Source organism: Carassius gibelio, chromosome B15 (assembly GCF_023724105.1).
Source record: "Carassius gibelio isolate Cgi1373 ecotype wild population from Czech Republic chromosome B15, carGib1.2-hapl.c, whole genome shotgun sequence".
Classification (NCBI taxonomy): Eukaryota; Metazoa; Chordata; class Actinopteri; order Cypriniformes; family Cyprinidae; genus Carassius; species Carassius gibelio.
In genome coordinates, this window is record NC_068410.1 from 27216226 (window position 1) to 27232985 (window position 16760).

The 16760-nt window shown below is 36.4% G+C and overlaps 1 protein-coding gene across 5 annotated transcripts in view; it reads left to right on the forward strand.

Annotated features, from left to right (window-relative positions):
* Nucleotides 1-16760, forward strand: part of mre11a (MRE11 homolog A, double strand break repair nuclease) — a 320741-nt gene that overhangs the window by 81950 nt on the left and 222031 nt on the right. For all 5 annotated transcript variants that reach the window (XM_052576125.1, XM_052576126.1, XM_052576122.1 and 2 more), the window contains exon 6: nt 16221-16362. In XM_052576125.1, coding sequence (XP_052432085.1) covers nt 16221-16362 — 142 coding nt within the window. The remainder of the gene's footprint in view (nt 1-16220; nt 16363-16760) is intronic.

A 16760-nucleotide genomic window follows, 5' to 3' on the forward strand; every position in this document is an offset into this window, starting at 1 on the left:
CATCCAACAGAAACGATTCTCGGTTGAGTGTACTGGTGATCCGAAAACCGAAGCAACCGGTTCTTGACTCGAGAACGAGAACTGCTCCAGCAGTGGGTGTGTTCGTTCATTATCTGGCTCGGCTCGGTGTTCATCTTCAGTTCGGTCTTCACAGCAGTTCAGTCAGTGTACTGTTTGAGTAAATGAATTACTCCGGGATATTGGTTTATTCTGACTCACAGGGAGTGTCAGTCACGTTAAAAAAGTTAACGGCTTAAGTAATTTGTGGATTAATGCTTACTGGAGATGTGAACCGTTTCAAACGATTCAGTTCGATTTGGTGAACTGGTTCAACCGGTTCACTAAGAAGAACCAGTTAAATTGAACGATTCGTTCACGAATCGGCCATCACTACTGTGATGGTGAGCAGTTATCGTCACAAAGCTCTCCGTTCCCCTGGTTGCCCACCTGTCTGTCGTGAATGCAACAGAGAATGCCTGGGATAGTTCATCCACAACTTTTTTCTTCTGTTCATAAAGATCTGGCACAATCTTTTCGCTGAAGTGGGTGCGCAGGGAGTTCAAGCTCATCCATTCCTCCGCTCGCCATGACCACTGAGTATGGACTGAACATGCACAACTTTTTTTTTTTTCATAAATCAATCCACGGGTCACGTGTGTGCCGAACCGAAGATATTGATCCGAACGGATCACGGATCAATGATGATCCGTTGCACCACTACTGTAGTGTCATTTGAAAACATTGCAGTTGCGTTTTAAAATATAACAACGTGCACCACGAAACCATTTAAAGAGGCACATTCAGCATTCTCCTTGACGGGAAACAATCAACAAAGTATGATGATCTCAAACGGCGCACTCTCTTCATTTTATCAAATGATCATAATCACATCTATTCAATTTACAGTCCTGCTCCTAGCATTTTATTTTATACTAAAACCCCTTTAATTTGGGGGAGAAAGCTTTTTTTCCAAGTGGCTTTTGCACATAATAATAAGGCCGGTGACACACTGGATGCGTGGCGCAAGCGTCTCAGCCGCATGTTGTGTCGGTTTTTAATTAGGCTCCCATGTTAACAGGTTAGAGCTTACAGACCGCCTGCGTGACACGCGCAGAAAACGCTTGCTTGCTAGACATAGAACCGACGCCTATTTTTACCACGACACGTGCGCGTGTTGGAAGCTTTTCCAGGCAAAATATAATATGAAAATGTGTTTAAATGTCATTTTGTACTCATACACATGAATTCCTGATATTTTGATATTTGAAAGTCTAAAGGTTGACATAAATTCAGATATAAATGTAATTTAAAAAATAAATAAATAATTATCGATTTTCAAATATTGCACCTGTCAAACATAATCTATTTCGCCGTCAATACTTTTGTATCAGTAGGCGTAGGTGCGTAAAAAAAAGTATATATTGTTGTAATGAAGACATGAGCCTGGTCTGTCAACGGTCTCTCTCTACAGCAGCAGCGCGCCAGTGCCGCGTCAGGCACGCTTCTGGTGTTTAAAGACACAGAATCCGCCACGCTTCTGGGACGCTTCAGACACACAACGCTCACGCCACGCAGCCAGTGTGTCACCGGCCTAATACCGCTGCAGATGCATTTTGCAGCATTAAGGTTATTAATCGATCGTTAATTTAAACAATGATCGATCATGGAAATTATAGAATATTGACATCCCTAAATACAAATGAGTTGGATGGAAAACAGGTTATTGTCTGCATCAAACCATGCTTCCGAATAAATGTCTTTCACCATTCTGGGCAGCTCCAGGACAGCTGTCTCTCCGCGCATGGTGCGGTCTGTGAGTGGGTCAGAGTAACGTAGCCCTCCATCACACTGCAGTGTTTGTTTTTTTTGTTTGTCATTTACAGAGTGAAATTCTCTGACTACCTTCATCTCCCAGAACTGTTGTTGAATCTTCCTTGGCTTGGGGTCCTTCACATGCGCATCAGCACTTTCCACTGCAACAATAACATGGGGCTGCCCGCCGATGTGACTGACTTTAAATTGGCTCTACCAAACACGGATATCGGATATATAAAATGACAAATATTGGCCCGATATATCGGCCGAACGAATTTGAAGAATTTAAAGGTACAATACTTTTAAAAGTAAGCTGAAATGCCCAGCAGACAAGTGATTTGCATATTTAAACTTGATAAAAAAAAAAAAAAATCATTCAAACTGTTTTATTGTAAATGTAGGCTTTATTGTAAAATGTAGTTTATTGCTCATTATACATCCGGAGGGTGATGTGGTAGATCTACTATAGCATAAAATTATAATATATTTTGGAACCAGTATGTAGGTTAGGGCTGCACGATTCTGGATAAATTGAGAATCACGAAATTGTGATTCTCAATCACAAAAAAAAGAAATTGTGGTTTTCTTTGCATCGGAGCATTAAAAGTGGTAGCCTATTTTAGGGGGGTAGGCTACATGGATTAATATGCAATGTCAATTTTTTCATATATTATGCCTATATTTTAATTTATATAAAAGAATTCCTTTAATAAAACAATATGCATTTTTGTTATTAACTTCTTGGGAAAAAGACATTTGTCTGTAAACTGATTAAGAAATTGTTGCATGTTTAAACGTGAAACACTGTATAATTTTGTTCACATTATTAATGCCTAGTTAGCCTAAAACAAAAAACGAAATAAATTAAACCTGAACGATTTAGCTAAATCTTTGAAACTGTAAAGAATGAATGGATTAATAAACTGTCCTCACAATTAAACTCAATTTCTCTCATTATAATCAACAAAATGGACACGATGTAAAAAATTACTTTATTAATTCACAACTTAAGTGATTTTAAAGGGAGCCTTCTTTTTATTTTGTTAATACTAGCTCATCATGCATCTAACCATCCACTTGGCATTAAGAGCTATTCAGATTAAAACTGGCAGCTCCGCAGTGAGTCAGTGTCATGGACGGAGGACAGAGCAAGTGTAAATTTATTTTCTGTATATTTCCATCTCGTTATGCTGCTTGTTTAGTTTTTTATTTTTCTTATATAACTTATTTGTAAATCGAGCAGTCACTGTCCGTGTCTACACCTGAAGCGAGAGGTGTCATCTGTGCCTCACTGTGCTAAAAGTGTCTAAACTTGATGACATTACACTACAGTGTCAAATCATCTGAACACCGTTTCAGAAAATTTCGTCATAAACAGCACGAGCATGAGTTCACTGATGGGGATCGTGTCCAGTATATCCATCACTGGCTTCTGTTGTCTTTTGTCGGATCACGCCACTTGTGTCCGGTATAGACCTGGCGTGCATTTTTTAATGGGTTATGTTACAGCCCTTCTTGTTTTTAATGTTTTCATTAAATATCTGTATTGACTGCATGGTCATATCATCGTATTATTTACTGCCATGCGACCTACAAAAAAGTAAAGCTTGGCAAGTCGAGCAACGAACATTGCTGCAGCCAGTTGCTTTTGTCAGATGTGCTGTGCTTGTGCTGCCGCGGTCATCTTCATTTCGTCTGTGAAACATCTCTCTCCCTCAGCATTAGTCTGTGAGTGGAGCAGCAACAACTTCCCCTCCACGCTCAGAGCATCAGCTACGCGTGAATCGTATGAGTGAGGTCGTACAAATTCGTACGAATAAACCACCTCGTAAAATACGTATGAATTGGTCATGAGATAGCGTTGGAAACACCACTCCGCCTTCACTCCGTGGATAAAGTATTCCAGTATGTTTGAAATGTTGTTCATAATGTAGCCTAAAAAAAAAAAATTAAAAAAGAGAGTTTCAAAGTGGCTTAGGCTATTGTGGGTAAACGTTTTGCCCTATCACATGCCAAACTTAAAACTCTAAGCATTAAATCTTTAATTGCAGATCGATGAATTTCTTCAAGATTTCAAAATCAGATAGCCTACTGATAATGTAGTAGACTAGCACTGTAAGATTACATTTGTTTGAATGCATTATTGCTAAAGCGATTGCATGTGAATGTGCTTGATCGGTTTAAATCATGCTTTAATCCGAAAATAATCAGTAAAAGAAATAGACAAACTCCTATAGCCTGTAACATCCTGCTCGACTCTTGCAGTCATTATAACCCGATCAAGCCATAGCTAAATATGTTTAACATGAATTCTTGCTGAATATGCAGTTATATTACGGGCTGTTGGCATGAATTGTACTCTTGATGGAGGCTCTTGGAGCGAGTGAAAACCACGACGCTCAGACTCTTAATATCCACTCCTCGCTCCAGTCAGAATCACTCCGCTCCGCTCATCCTCTGCTCGGCAGCATGTCTCTGTGTCAGACTTGCGAGGAAGGTTGAGCCCACTCTGAACTATGGGAGCCTTGAGTGCTACGTCGGTGGAAAATTGCAAATTGCCGATGTAAATTACAAATTCAAGTTAATCGATAAAATATGTGCAAGATTTGCACTGCACGTGTGATGGTAGATTTGCAGCATTTATTCTTATTTGTTTAATCTTCATTACAAATCTTGTTTGGTTTTATTTTGAATAATTGCATGTTAAAAAAAATATATATTTACGTTGTAATGCATATTCAAAATTTGAATATTCATGTGTTTGTGCAAAAATTATTAATGGGCATTAATGACAGGGCGCATTAATATTCAACATTCAAAAATCTGTGAATGTTCCATTTTTTGTAGCCAACAAGAAAACATTTGTTTATTAATAAATAATTAAAATGTCTCATTTTTCACAATCAGGCTACTTCTGCATTTGCTTTGTGGCAAACTTAATTCATGTTCTTGAGCACGGAATATATTAATACTTGATTATGTAAAGTTAGTATAAACCTCTGATAAGTTGAATATAACAAAGGAACGACTAGAACTAGAAAAATCTTACGTGGGGACATCCATTTTTTTAGTCTATAACCAAAACAACAGTATAAACCTGTTCAGCAAGTCTGAAAGCCTCATAAGGCACTGTCCATATGAAAGAGCACGAGATTCACACCTTTATGTCGACCCCCACAAGCCATACATTACTACCCCTCAAAAACCCAACCCCCTTCAGCTGAACTGAATTGGGTCTGTTTTTTGGCTGTGAAGAACGATGTGTTTTCATGTTACTGAGTTGAAACATGCCTGCACTCAGCAGCACTACTCTTTGTATTCATTATTTTCTCGCAGCCCATATTATTATTTTCACAAGACCATAATGATAATAACAAATTATAAATTGATAATTAATCATCATTTTACGAAAATCATTGTTATTTGTGATCGTACATGTTTGCGGAAGGCTTTAAGACCAAGTGGAATCCTCTGCAGCAGCTGCCTCACAGCGTGGGGGCTCTGCTCACTGACGCAGCTTCACCGTCTGCAGTTTGACTTTACTGAATCAGATTGAGGCAAATAAAACTTATTGATCAGGAGCCCAACATTTAGCAAGCAGGAAAACATTAATTCTACCTGAAGGAAGACGTATTTCATTGAGATAATGCTGTTAAATAAGCTGCGTTTCCACCGAAATTACCCGGAACATTTGTACCAGGAACTTTTTTTCCCAGGAACTTTTTTCCCCCCAGACCTGTTGCTTTCTGCGTTTCCACCGCAGTGTAAAGTTAGGCAAATAGACTGGTGACGTAGGTCTGCGCGCGTTTCTCAATACAAAGTATCGCTGATTTAAAAAATAAAAAATAATTACACTGATTTTGGACGTGCATCATCGGTAGTTAGTTCAGACTTTGTGCATTCGACTGGGGAGTGTGATGTCAGCGACGACGCGAATCCTGTAATTTTCCTCTCTGTATATTTACAATAAAACGAAATAGGATATCAAATACCACTGCCTCGTTTGGTTTTCATCTAAGTATAATAACAGCTGCAGAAATATTCTTAGTTCAGGGATATGTGTATATGCAGCCATTACAATGAAACAAAATATTATATAAATTTCCCTTTTTTATTTTCATTTTAACATATAGATAAATTGAATACAGACCAAAGAAAACCTGTTAGATTTACCCCGCAGCTAAATTATATTTTATGTTTAACCACTAAAGAGACATAAGAGCCAGCGGCACATATCATAAGGTCTAGCCGAAAGTGAGGCTGCTCTCTGCGGATACATGAGGACTGAGCTCCCGCTGATCAAGTGGAGCTCACCGTCTCTGAGATCGGCGAAACACATTTTTAAATAGGCGCTGTCTTTATAAATAAACAACAGATTTGAGTTTTAAACAACTACATTCTCGCCTGAAATACTTTTAAAATTACATTTCATGACACAATAACAGTAATATTTGAAAATGATCCGAATAAATAGTGTTTGAACTCAACCAATTCTGCGTGAACTCAAATCATTTTGGCTACTGCAATTTTCCCCTCAGTATATTTACAATAAAACGAAATAGGATATAAAATACCACTGCCTCCTTTCATTTTCATTTAAACATAATAACAGCTGCAGAAATGTACTTAGTTCAGGGATATGTGTAACGTTATATACAGCCATTACAATGAAACGAAATATTATATAGACTTGCCTTTTTTATTTTCATTTTAACATGTAGATAAATTGAATGCAGACCAAAGAAAACCTGTTAGATTTACCCCACAGCTGAATTATATTTTATGTTTAACCATTAAAGAGACATTAGAGCCAGCGGCACATATCAGAAGGCCTAGCCGATTTGAGGCTGCTTCTCGGCGGATACATGAGGACTGAGCTCCCGCTGATCGTGTGGAGCTCACCGTCTCCGAGATCGGCGAAACACATTTTTAAATAGGCGCTGTCTTTGTAAATAAACCACAGATTTGAGTTTTAAACAGCTACATTCTCGCCTGAAATACTTTTAAAATTACATTTCATGACACAATAACAATAATATTTTGAAAATGTTGATCCGAAATAAATGGTGGTTAAACTCAACCAATGCTGCGTGAACTCAACCAATCAGCATGTTTAGCGCCTTTAAACCTTTAAAGTCACAATTCTATAATGGTCAAATTTACTCAGGCCAATGGTATTTTTTAATGATATTTATTTATTTATTTATTTATTTTTGAATAATTGTAGCCTACATAAACAGGTGAAGCAAAACAAATATTTGGATAGTCCCTTATTTTTTCCCCTTATTTTCTTAAAGCATAAACACTTATTTTCTACAAGAATATACATAACACATTACTAATTCATAGAAATAATTTAAGCAGTTAAAACCAATTATACTTATTAATACCTATACATACTATTAAACTAACTTTAAAACCTCAAGGAGTTTATAAATTAAAAAGGATAAAATGTCACAGTGCATCTTAAATAGCCTAAATGAACTTGTGTTAACAATATAATTAGATTTTTTTTAAATGAACAATTCCTGTATAAAATGGGACAGCAACCTTTATATCAAACATCCACAGCTGAGCAATGCAAGAGGCGGATCTGTACCAGAGCATGCAAAATTATTATGCTGCTCAAAGTCATTTAAAAAATGCAATGAAAAAAAAAAAAAAAAGAAACAAACAAAAACCTGGATAGCCTAGATTAGGCCCATGCAGGCTCTGCTCTGAAGTATATAATAATTATAATTACTGTTAACCCAGAGTAACAAAGTTTAACGGATTAATCGCCTATTTTCATTTGCTGCATGTTTTCTTTATTTTGTTTAAACACGCTAAAAAATAAATTACATTTGTGAGAGGAAAAAAAAAATGAGTCGTGTATAGGTTGCATTTTAACAGATTAATCACCTATTTTCATTTGCTACGTTTTTTTTTTTATTATATATATAATTCATGTATAAATTGCATTTTATTACATTTAGAAATAATAATGGCTTGCCTAATAATAATGTTATAATGTACCAACAGGATATATTTAGTTCCCTTGGGTAGCTAAGTGCTAAAGCAAATTCTCTGTGGCATCAGATAATGCCTTTCACATTGTTCTTGCGAATACTTGTTCCTAGTAGTGTTGCACGGTGCACCAATAATTCAGAAGTATCGCAATTCTCGGAAATTAAAAAGGTCACGATTCCTAAATTTATTAGTATCGATACTTCAAAGAATGACTTTGTTTGGTCAGACAGTTCATACATAATATTCACATTAATCGGGGATTAAAAGTGGAGTTATGTTCTGTATACTAAATATGAGCATATCTGCACAGCACCTATAACTGCACTTTGTATCTGCTGATTGCTGATCGAGATTTACATGCTTGGCTCACTGACCCTGTATACTCATTCATTTAGTTCATAAACGAGATGTATCAGTTCATTTAACTCGTTCACAAATGAAAAGATCTCTCGATCTTGTTCAGTGAAGGGCGTATGGGTTCTCTACATTCAACATATCACATTCTCCGTCGCATTTTGAGTAACTCTTTGACAGGATGAAACCGTTCACAGAGCTGTTCACGAGCTGCGCATGTGCTGTTAATAGCGCCGTGCTTGCGCGATGCTGTGGAGGAAGGAACTTCAGTGAACAAGAAATATGAGTCTAATAGCAACGTATCTTCCGTGATGTCCCCGATGCGTGGGTCGGGGTGGGTAAAGAAATGTTACTTTATTTGCGGGCAGGGGCGGGCCAAATAATTTCACAAAAGCGGGACCTGCGGGTTGGAAAAAAATCTGACCCGCGCATCACTAGGCTGCATGTGCAAGCACAAGTGATACTGTGGCCGCCGTTCCACGACGGGTAGAAAAAGATGACGCTCATTAAAGAGTTTTCTCCTCTGAAAGAAAAGGTTGCACAACTGACAGAATAAGTTACAATATCTGAGATATTGCTGCTAAATTGTATTTAATTTTTTTTACTTGAATGTCATTGCTTAAATTGATATTATTTATCTTTTGACATTTAATCTTCTGAGTTCAGAAACATTGTTTAATATAATCGCTGTTCATATTTTTATTCAAAGTTCAGAATCAAGATAAATTTATTACTCTTATGTTTCTTATGATAACTGAGATAATGCTGTTAAATTTTTCATTTACCTTAAATTTTTCATTTACCTTGAATGTCATTGCTCTATTTTATTTTTTATATTTTGATATTTCATTTTTTGTTCAAATGTTTAATATATCTGCTGTTCATGATCATTTATTAGTGTGTTATATGATTAGAATGTTGTCCCGGTTTTAAAATTAAGCACAGCAGTGATATTTTAGTGTATTTTCCCTTTTCAGGAAAAGTATCGAAAAAGTAAGAATTCGCAATTCTTGACTAGGTATCGGTATCAAAACAATAATTTTGGTATCGTGACAACACTAGTTCCTAGTACCTTTTTACACTCATTTACAGACTAAGTTGTTTCGATGGATCTCATATTTATGAGATAATTAGTGTCTAACTTATTAATATAATTATAAGGTTCAGTTGCACTCATAACAGTGATTTGTATTCACTATTTTGACCACAAAGGAGTCGCAAGACCACCTTTTTCAGTTGTGGGTATCAATCTAGCATTCTTCTTGAAAATTTTGTGAGTTTTTTGTTGCTAAATCAAAACACTAAAACTTCTCTGATCAACAGAAGATACCAAATATTAGCATGTGATGTTAACCCATTTACTTGCAAACATCGCAGACGGCCCCAGTTTATTATTGTTTCACTTTCACAGCACGTTAAACATCACTCTCTTACTTGATCTGGACAAACTGTGCATCAATTGAAAGTTTAAATACTCTAACTTCGATATTTGACCAATATTTTGATAAAACATTGTTGCAGTGACAGTTATTCAGTAACTTATGTCAGGAGTGCAAAATAATAAATCCGTATTATGCCACATTTTGAATAGAAATTAACCACGCATTCATATTCAGTCATGTCAGCAGTGGTTTATTTGTGTTCACATAGACTCACTGAACAGCGTCAATAAGGATTTATAGACCAAAGATGCATATCTGCGGACATATATGGATATATTTACTGATGTTTACTCATTTCATATTTCTTAAGACAGAATCATCATTTCTATTCATTTTCCACAGATTTACGCGATCTGATGATGAACAGCCTCTCCCAGCGATCTTTGTGTACAGTGCTCGGTGCTGGTGTGTGTCAGTCAGACTCCGATTGGTCCTTCGCTTTGTCAATCGCCACATCGTGTCACATGCTTCCTGTACACTTCCCGGTAGTTATCTGGCCAAAACAACATTGATACACCTCTGTACACACGAAATATCCGAATAATAAACCAGCAATTATGATGGGAAAGCTTAGTATGAGATTTTCTTGAGATCTGGGGTGTTTTTATAAAAACATTCGAAAATGTACATCTGAAATGCTAACTTGTGCAGTGATGTAAAAGGCTATAAATAGCATATTTTTACAACAGTAAATGACCAAATTCCACCCTTGATCGCTAAAGGAAGTTATTATAAACACTCTATCTGGGTTTAAAGTGAGTTTTGAGTAAAAGTGTACTAATAATTTCATAAATTGTCTGATGTAACTTGATGCTAACGTTAGCTCTAATGCTACTAATAGCAGGTGCATTTCTTCATAATGTATTTCTGTCACAATAATTCGCGTAAGTTCGTAAGGAAATGTTTTGTTGTATTTTTATCGTAAGACTTTTGATAAATAAGGGCTAAATGCAATACCGAGATTAAAGCGAGATTGCAGCTTTGTGTCTTTGTAAAGCCTGAAAAATCACAATAAAGGGTAATAAAGATGGAATAAAAACAATAGAATGATGATAAAAGAATAATGCAGATAATGTGTCATACCTGGCAGAGGTGTGAGAGACTTGTTTGGTGAGAACAATAGAACCATGAATCGGGGAGTTTTCAAAGCCAACACACATACACACAGGAGTGTTTACTTGTGAGATCTTACAGGGATGACAAGTTCCATAAATCAATCTGATTAGCCTTCTCTAAAAACACACATGACATGGCCTTAGAAAATATTTCATAAAATTTACAGTTTTACAGATTTGATTATGAAATTTTTGAAGTTTTGGAAGACTTGTTGCTTTAAACTTATATCCTACATCAACAATTTTTAAAATACATTAAAAAAATGTTTTTAATATTTTTATTATTGTTTTTATGTGTGAGCGTATATATCTCTATTATCACAACAGTCTGAGCGATTCTGATTCCTGAACAGTAAACTTTGAAGTGTCAGCTTTGTGAACAAATGTTGATTATGTATCTAGTCAGAAAGAATCATGAGCAGAAACTTTTTTATTTTGGGTATGTAATTTCTGTCTCCATGCCAAAAATGGGGGGTGACTGGTAAGGGGTTAATCTTCCCGGTCTGAACAGAGGATAAACAAATATTCCCTACCGAAACAGTATAGCACAAATTCTATCACTTTACAGTAAACTTCCCTGCCAAAACGGAGGATAATCAATTCTTCCCTGCTGAAACAGAGGGTAACAAACTATTAGCATGTGATGTTAACCTGTTAGCCAGTCAAGTCAAGTCACCTTTATTTATATAGCATTTTAAACAAAATACATTGCGTGAAAGCAACTGAACAATATTCATTAGGAAAACAGTGTGTCAATATGCAAAATGATAGTTAAAAGCAGTTCATCATTGAATTCAGTTATGTCATCTCTGTTCAGTTTAAATAGTGTCTGTGCATTTATTTGCAATCAAGTCAATGATATCGCTGTAGATGAAGTGACCCCAACTAAGCAAGCCAGAGGCGACAGCGGCAAGGGACCGAAACTCCATCGGTGACAGAATGGAGAAAAAAACCTTGGGAGAAACAAGGCTCAGTTGGGGGGCCAGTTCTCCTCTGACCAGACGAAACCAGCAGTTCAATTCCAGGCTGCAGCAAAGTCAGATTGTGCAGGAGAATAATCTGTTTCCTGTGGTCATGTCTTGGTGGTTATCTGAGACAAGGTCTTTACAGGGGATCTGTATCTGGGGCTCTAGTTGTCCTGGTCTCCGCTGTCTTTCAGGGATGTAGAGGTCCTTTCTAGGTGCTCATCCACCATCTGGTATGGATACGTACTGGATCCGGGTGACTGCAGTGACCCTCTGATCTGGATACAGACTGGATCTGGAGGCTACAGTGACCTCGGAATAAGAGAGAAACAGACTAATATTACCGTAGATGCCATTTTTCTAATGATGTAGAATGGATTAACATTCCTTCATTTGACATTGAGAGCATAGGCATAATCTAGATATATTTTTGAGATGGAAAAATGCTAGCATTTTTTCAAATGTTAGAAATGTGGCTTTCTAAGGAAAGATTGCGATCAAATAGCACACATTGGTTCCTAACTGATGACGAAGAATTGACAGAGCAGCCATCAAGTCTTAGTGTTCTAGGTTAATACATGCAGAGTTTTTAGGTCCTATAATTAACACCTCTGTTTTTTTTCAGAATTTAGCATTAAGAAATTTCTCGTCATCCAGTTTTTTATATCGACTATGCATTCCATTCGTTTTTGAAATTGGTGTGTTTCACTGGGCCGCGAAGAAATATAGAGCTGAGTGTCATCAGCATAACAGTGAAAGCTAACACCATGTTTCCTGATGATATCTCCCAAGGGTAACATATAAAGCGTGAAGAGTAGCTGCCCTAGTACTGAGCCTTGAGGTACTCCATACTGCACTTGTGATCGATATGATACATCTTCATACACTGCTACGACCTGATGGCGGTCATATAAGTACGATTTAAACCATGCTAATGCACTTCCATTAATGCCAAAAAGTGTTCAAGTCTATGCAAAAGAATGTTGTGGTCAATTTTGTCAAACGCAGCACTAAGATCCAATAAAACTAATAGAGAGATACAACCACGATCAGATAAGAGCAGGTCATTTGTAACTCTAAGGAGAGCAGTCTCAGTACTATGATATGGTCTAAATCCTGACTGGAAATCCTCACATATACAATTTTTCTCTAAGAAGAAATATAATTGTGAGGATACCACCTTTTCTAGTATCTTGGACAGAAAATGGAGATTTGAGATTGGTCTATAATTAACTAGTTCTTTGGGGTCAAGTTGTGATTTTTGATGAGAGGCTTAATAACAGCCAGTTTGAAGGTTTTGGGGACATATCCTAATGACAATGAGGAATTGTTAATAGTCAGAAGAGGATCTATGACTTCTGGAAGCACCTCTTTTAGGAGCTTAGGTGGTATAGGGTCTAACATACATGTTGTTGGTTTAGATGATTTAACAAGTTTATACAATTCTTCCTCTCCTATAGTAGAGAATGAGTGGAACTGTTCCTCAGGTGGTCTATAGTGCATTGTCTGAGGCGATACTGTAGCTGACGGCTGAATGGTTACAATTTTATCTCTAATAGTATTGATTTTAGAAAGTAAAATAGTTCATAAAGTCATTACTGCTGTGATGTTGGGAAATGTCAACACTTGTTGAGGCTTTATTCTTCGTTAATTTAGCCACTGTATTGAATAAATACCTGGGGTTATGTTTGTTTTCTTCTAAAAGAGAAGAAAAGTAATTGGATCTAGCAGTTTTTAATGCTTTTCCGTAGGATAGGTTACTTTCATGCCAAGCAATATGAAATACCTCTAGTTTTGTTTTCCTCCAACTGCGCTCCTTTTTCGGGCTGCTTTCTTTAGGGTGCGAGTATGCTCTTTATACCATGGTGTCATACTGGTTTCCTTAACCTTCCTTAAGCATAAATGAGCAACTGTATTTAAAATGCTGGAAAAGAGAGAGTCCATAGTTTGTTACATCATCAAGTTGTTAAGGATATGCTAAGGAATTTGGATACATCAAGAAAATAACTTAAAAAGCAGTCTTTTGTGGTAGAAGTGATGGTTCTTCCATACTTGTAACAATAATTGGAATTTACAATTTTGGCTAAATGAAGTTTGCACAAAACTAAATAATGATCTGAGATATCATCACTTTTCTGCGTAATTTCAAAACTATCAACATCAATTCCATGTGACAGTATTAAATCTAGAGTATGATTTTGACAATGCGTAGGTCCTGAAACGTGTTGTCTAACCCCAATAGAGTTCAGATTGTCTATAAATGCTGATCCCAATGCATCTTTTTCATTATCAACATGGATATTAAAATCACCAACTATTAAAACTTTATCTGCAGCCAGAACTCACTCGGATGTAAAATCAACAAAATCTTTAATAAAGTCTGTATTGTGCCCTGGTGGCCTGTATACAGTAGCCAGTACAAAAATAACAGGGGATTTTTCATTAACATTTGTTTCTCTGGTTAAAGTTAGCGATAATAGCGAGCTGATTTGGGCTGATTTGCACTCAAACAGACAGTAATCATGCAGATACATTCACATTCAACATTTAGCACACTCTCACATATATAAAAACTGTTGAAAAATAAAACAAAGAAAAAGGCGATTGTTATAAGTTCCGCCTCCATCAGGTGACAGATGCATCAGAGCGCGTCACGACCCCTCATGAGGGAGCGCCAAAATTCATATATACTATCTTTCGCCTATCTTTCATTCTTTTTTCTGGTGGATCGTCTCATTCTGTTTGTGACACTGTACGCTGCAAAGCCATGCCGTTTTTTTACTACCAAGCCGCAGTTTCTGACCGTGAGTTATTCCATAACGGACACAAACAGTTCTGTCGCTGAATAACTGAAACATAAACAAAGGAATTATGATCCATATTACAACCTCATTGCTTCATTGGACTAAATGTGCTTCATGAGATGTCATTCAGTGGACCCTTACCTTTTTAACTAAACTGGGATTTACAGCTGTGGATGTGTTTACGACTTATTACGACGGATCTGGTATGTACTGCGTTTCTAATGTTCATGTTTTTATGTGTACTGCTTACACAAATGTAGCAAAAACAGTCTTTATAAGCTTTCCATTGAGAAACAGCGATCTGTCGTCGATGGTTGAGGCTTAGATCTTTATAATGATACATAGTTTGTCAAGATTAAATTTGGCCTGTTTCATTTAATCTATTCCTAAACACTGAAACGTTTAAGTTGAGGGGAGTTCAGGACTAGGGCGCCAGGGTTCAGGCTAAGAGGTTAATGTTCCCTGCCTCAACAGAGGATAACTTTCATCTCTAAAATAAATTTTTTAAAGGGTATTTTAGTTAACCAAACCCTACAGCTGTCTGTTAACTCTTCTTTGGTGGTGCAGAGGATAACAAATTTGTACTGGTCTTAAAGGTTCTTTTAGATAGAGTTACACTCACCAACCCTTGGTTGTACAAAAAGATTCAGTCTGGAACAAAATCAGATCTTTGATTAGCTTGAAGTTTCAATCTGGATTCAGGTAGGGATGCATCAATCTGATCCTTGGGATAAGTATAGTCTCCGATCCAGGCATTTTCTGTGGATCGGGTATCGGACAGACGAGAACAATCCAAATCCAATCCTGTGTATATTATTGTGTTATTGTTGAGCTCCACGAAAGACACAAAAACATTATAAAGCACCAAAACGTTTTCAAGATCATATTTTAAGTGTTCTGAAGTGGTTCTCTTCAAGAGCGTACAGTAAATAAAATATATCAATAGATTTGATAAAATTATTTTCTAGAAACTAGAGTATATTTTGCTGTTTAATTATCTACCAACTTAGTTTATAATAATATTTTTGTAATCATTTATGATTATTATTATTTTTTTCATTAAAATGAAGTTGTGTATATTTAGTAGATTGTGATTAACACGAGAGTGATTATCAGGTCAACACAGAGAAGCGGGGGATACATAGAGGTGAAGACAATTTAAACAAAGCATGCAAATGCATTACACGAAAAGCCAGACACTGGCATTTTCCCAGCCTTGATCTCATCAGCATAACAGTGTTATTCAAATGCATATGTGCTAATCCAATCAGTCTTAAAAAGCCAAAGAGCAAGTAAGAGTATAGAGACAAAATGACATTATCTCAAACACCTGATTTTCCTGATTTGATCTTCTTGGATATGTCAGCCTTATTACCACAAAATGTAAAACACAATATGCATAACATTTTTAGTTTATATACTAGTATATTGGAAACTAGATTTAACATTTTATACATTTGTAATCCCACACGTGGCATGATGTGAAATTGTATGCGTTCTTGTTTCGTCTAATCTCTTTCTGAATGCAGTAAGTGGCAGCTACCCACAAAAATAAAAAAATAATGCAGGTGAAAGCTGTGAATAATGGTGTGTAGGTAGCACACGTATTCCCTTAAACATTCTGGAATATAAATATTTCCTGAAAGCAATGTTATTTATGTTGTTATCTTATTGAGGTACGTCATTACTTTATACATTACTGTATGTGTGTTCCAGGCTGATGGCCTATGTGCTATAGACCTGTTGAGCTGTGCTGGTCTGATCAATCATTTTGGCCGCAGTCGCTCAGTGGAGAAACTTGAGATCAGTCCAGTTCTTCTGCAGAAAGGAAATACCAGGATTGCACTTTATGGAATTGGTGAGTTTATAACATTAATCATTATTACATAAGTTATACAGTAATACTTGTCAAAAGTTTGGAAACGTGATTTTTTAATTATTGTTAGTTGTTCCGGCCCTTATTTGGCTGTTAAAGGTCTGAGTGTAAGAAGAGGAACATAAGGCCAGTTGGTAACTATTGTCAGCAAAACAAACTGGACAAAGTGAATTAGAGAAAACTATTTATATGGATTTTAAATATTTGACATTTTAATATTTTGTTTAAACATTTTTAGTATTCTGTGATAAATAGAAATTTCAAAAGAACAGCATCTATTTGAAGAATAATCTTTAGTAACATAAATGTTTTTACCATCAATGTTGATCAGTTTGCATATTTGCTGTGTTAAAGCGTTAACCCTCTGGAGTTAACCCTCT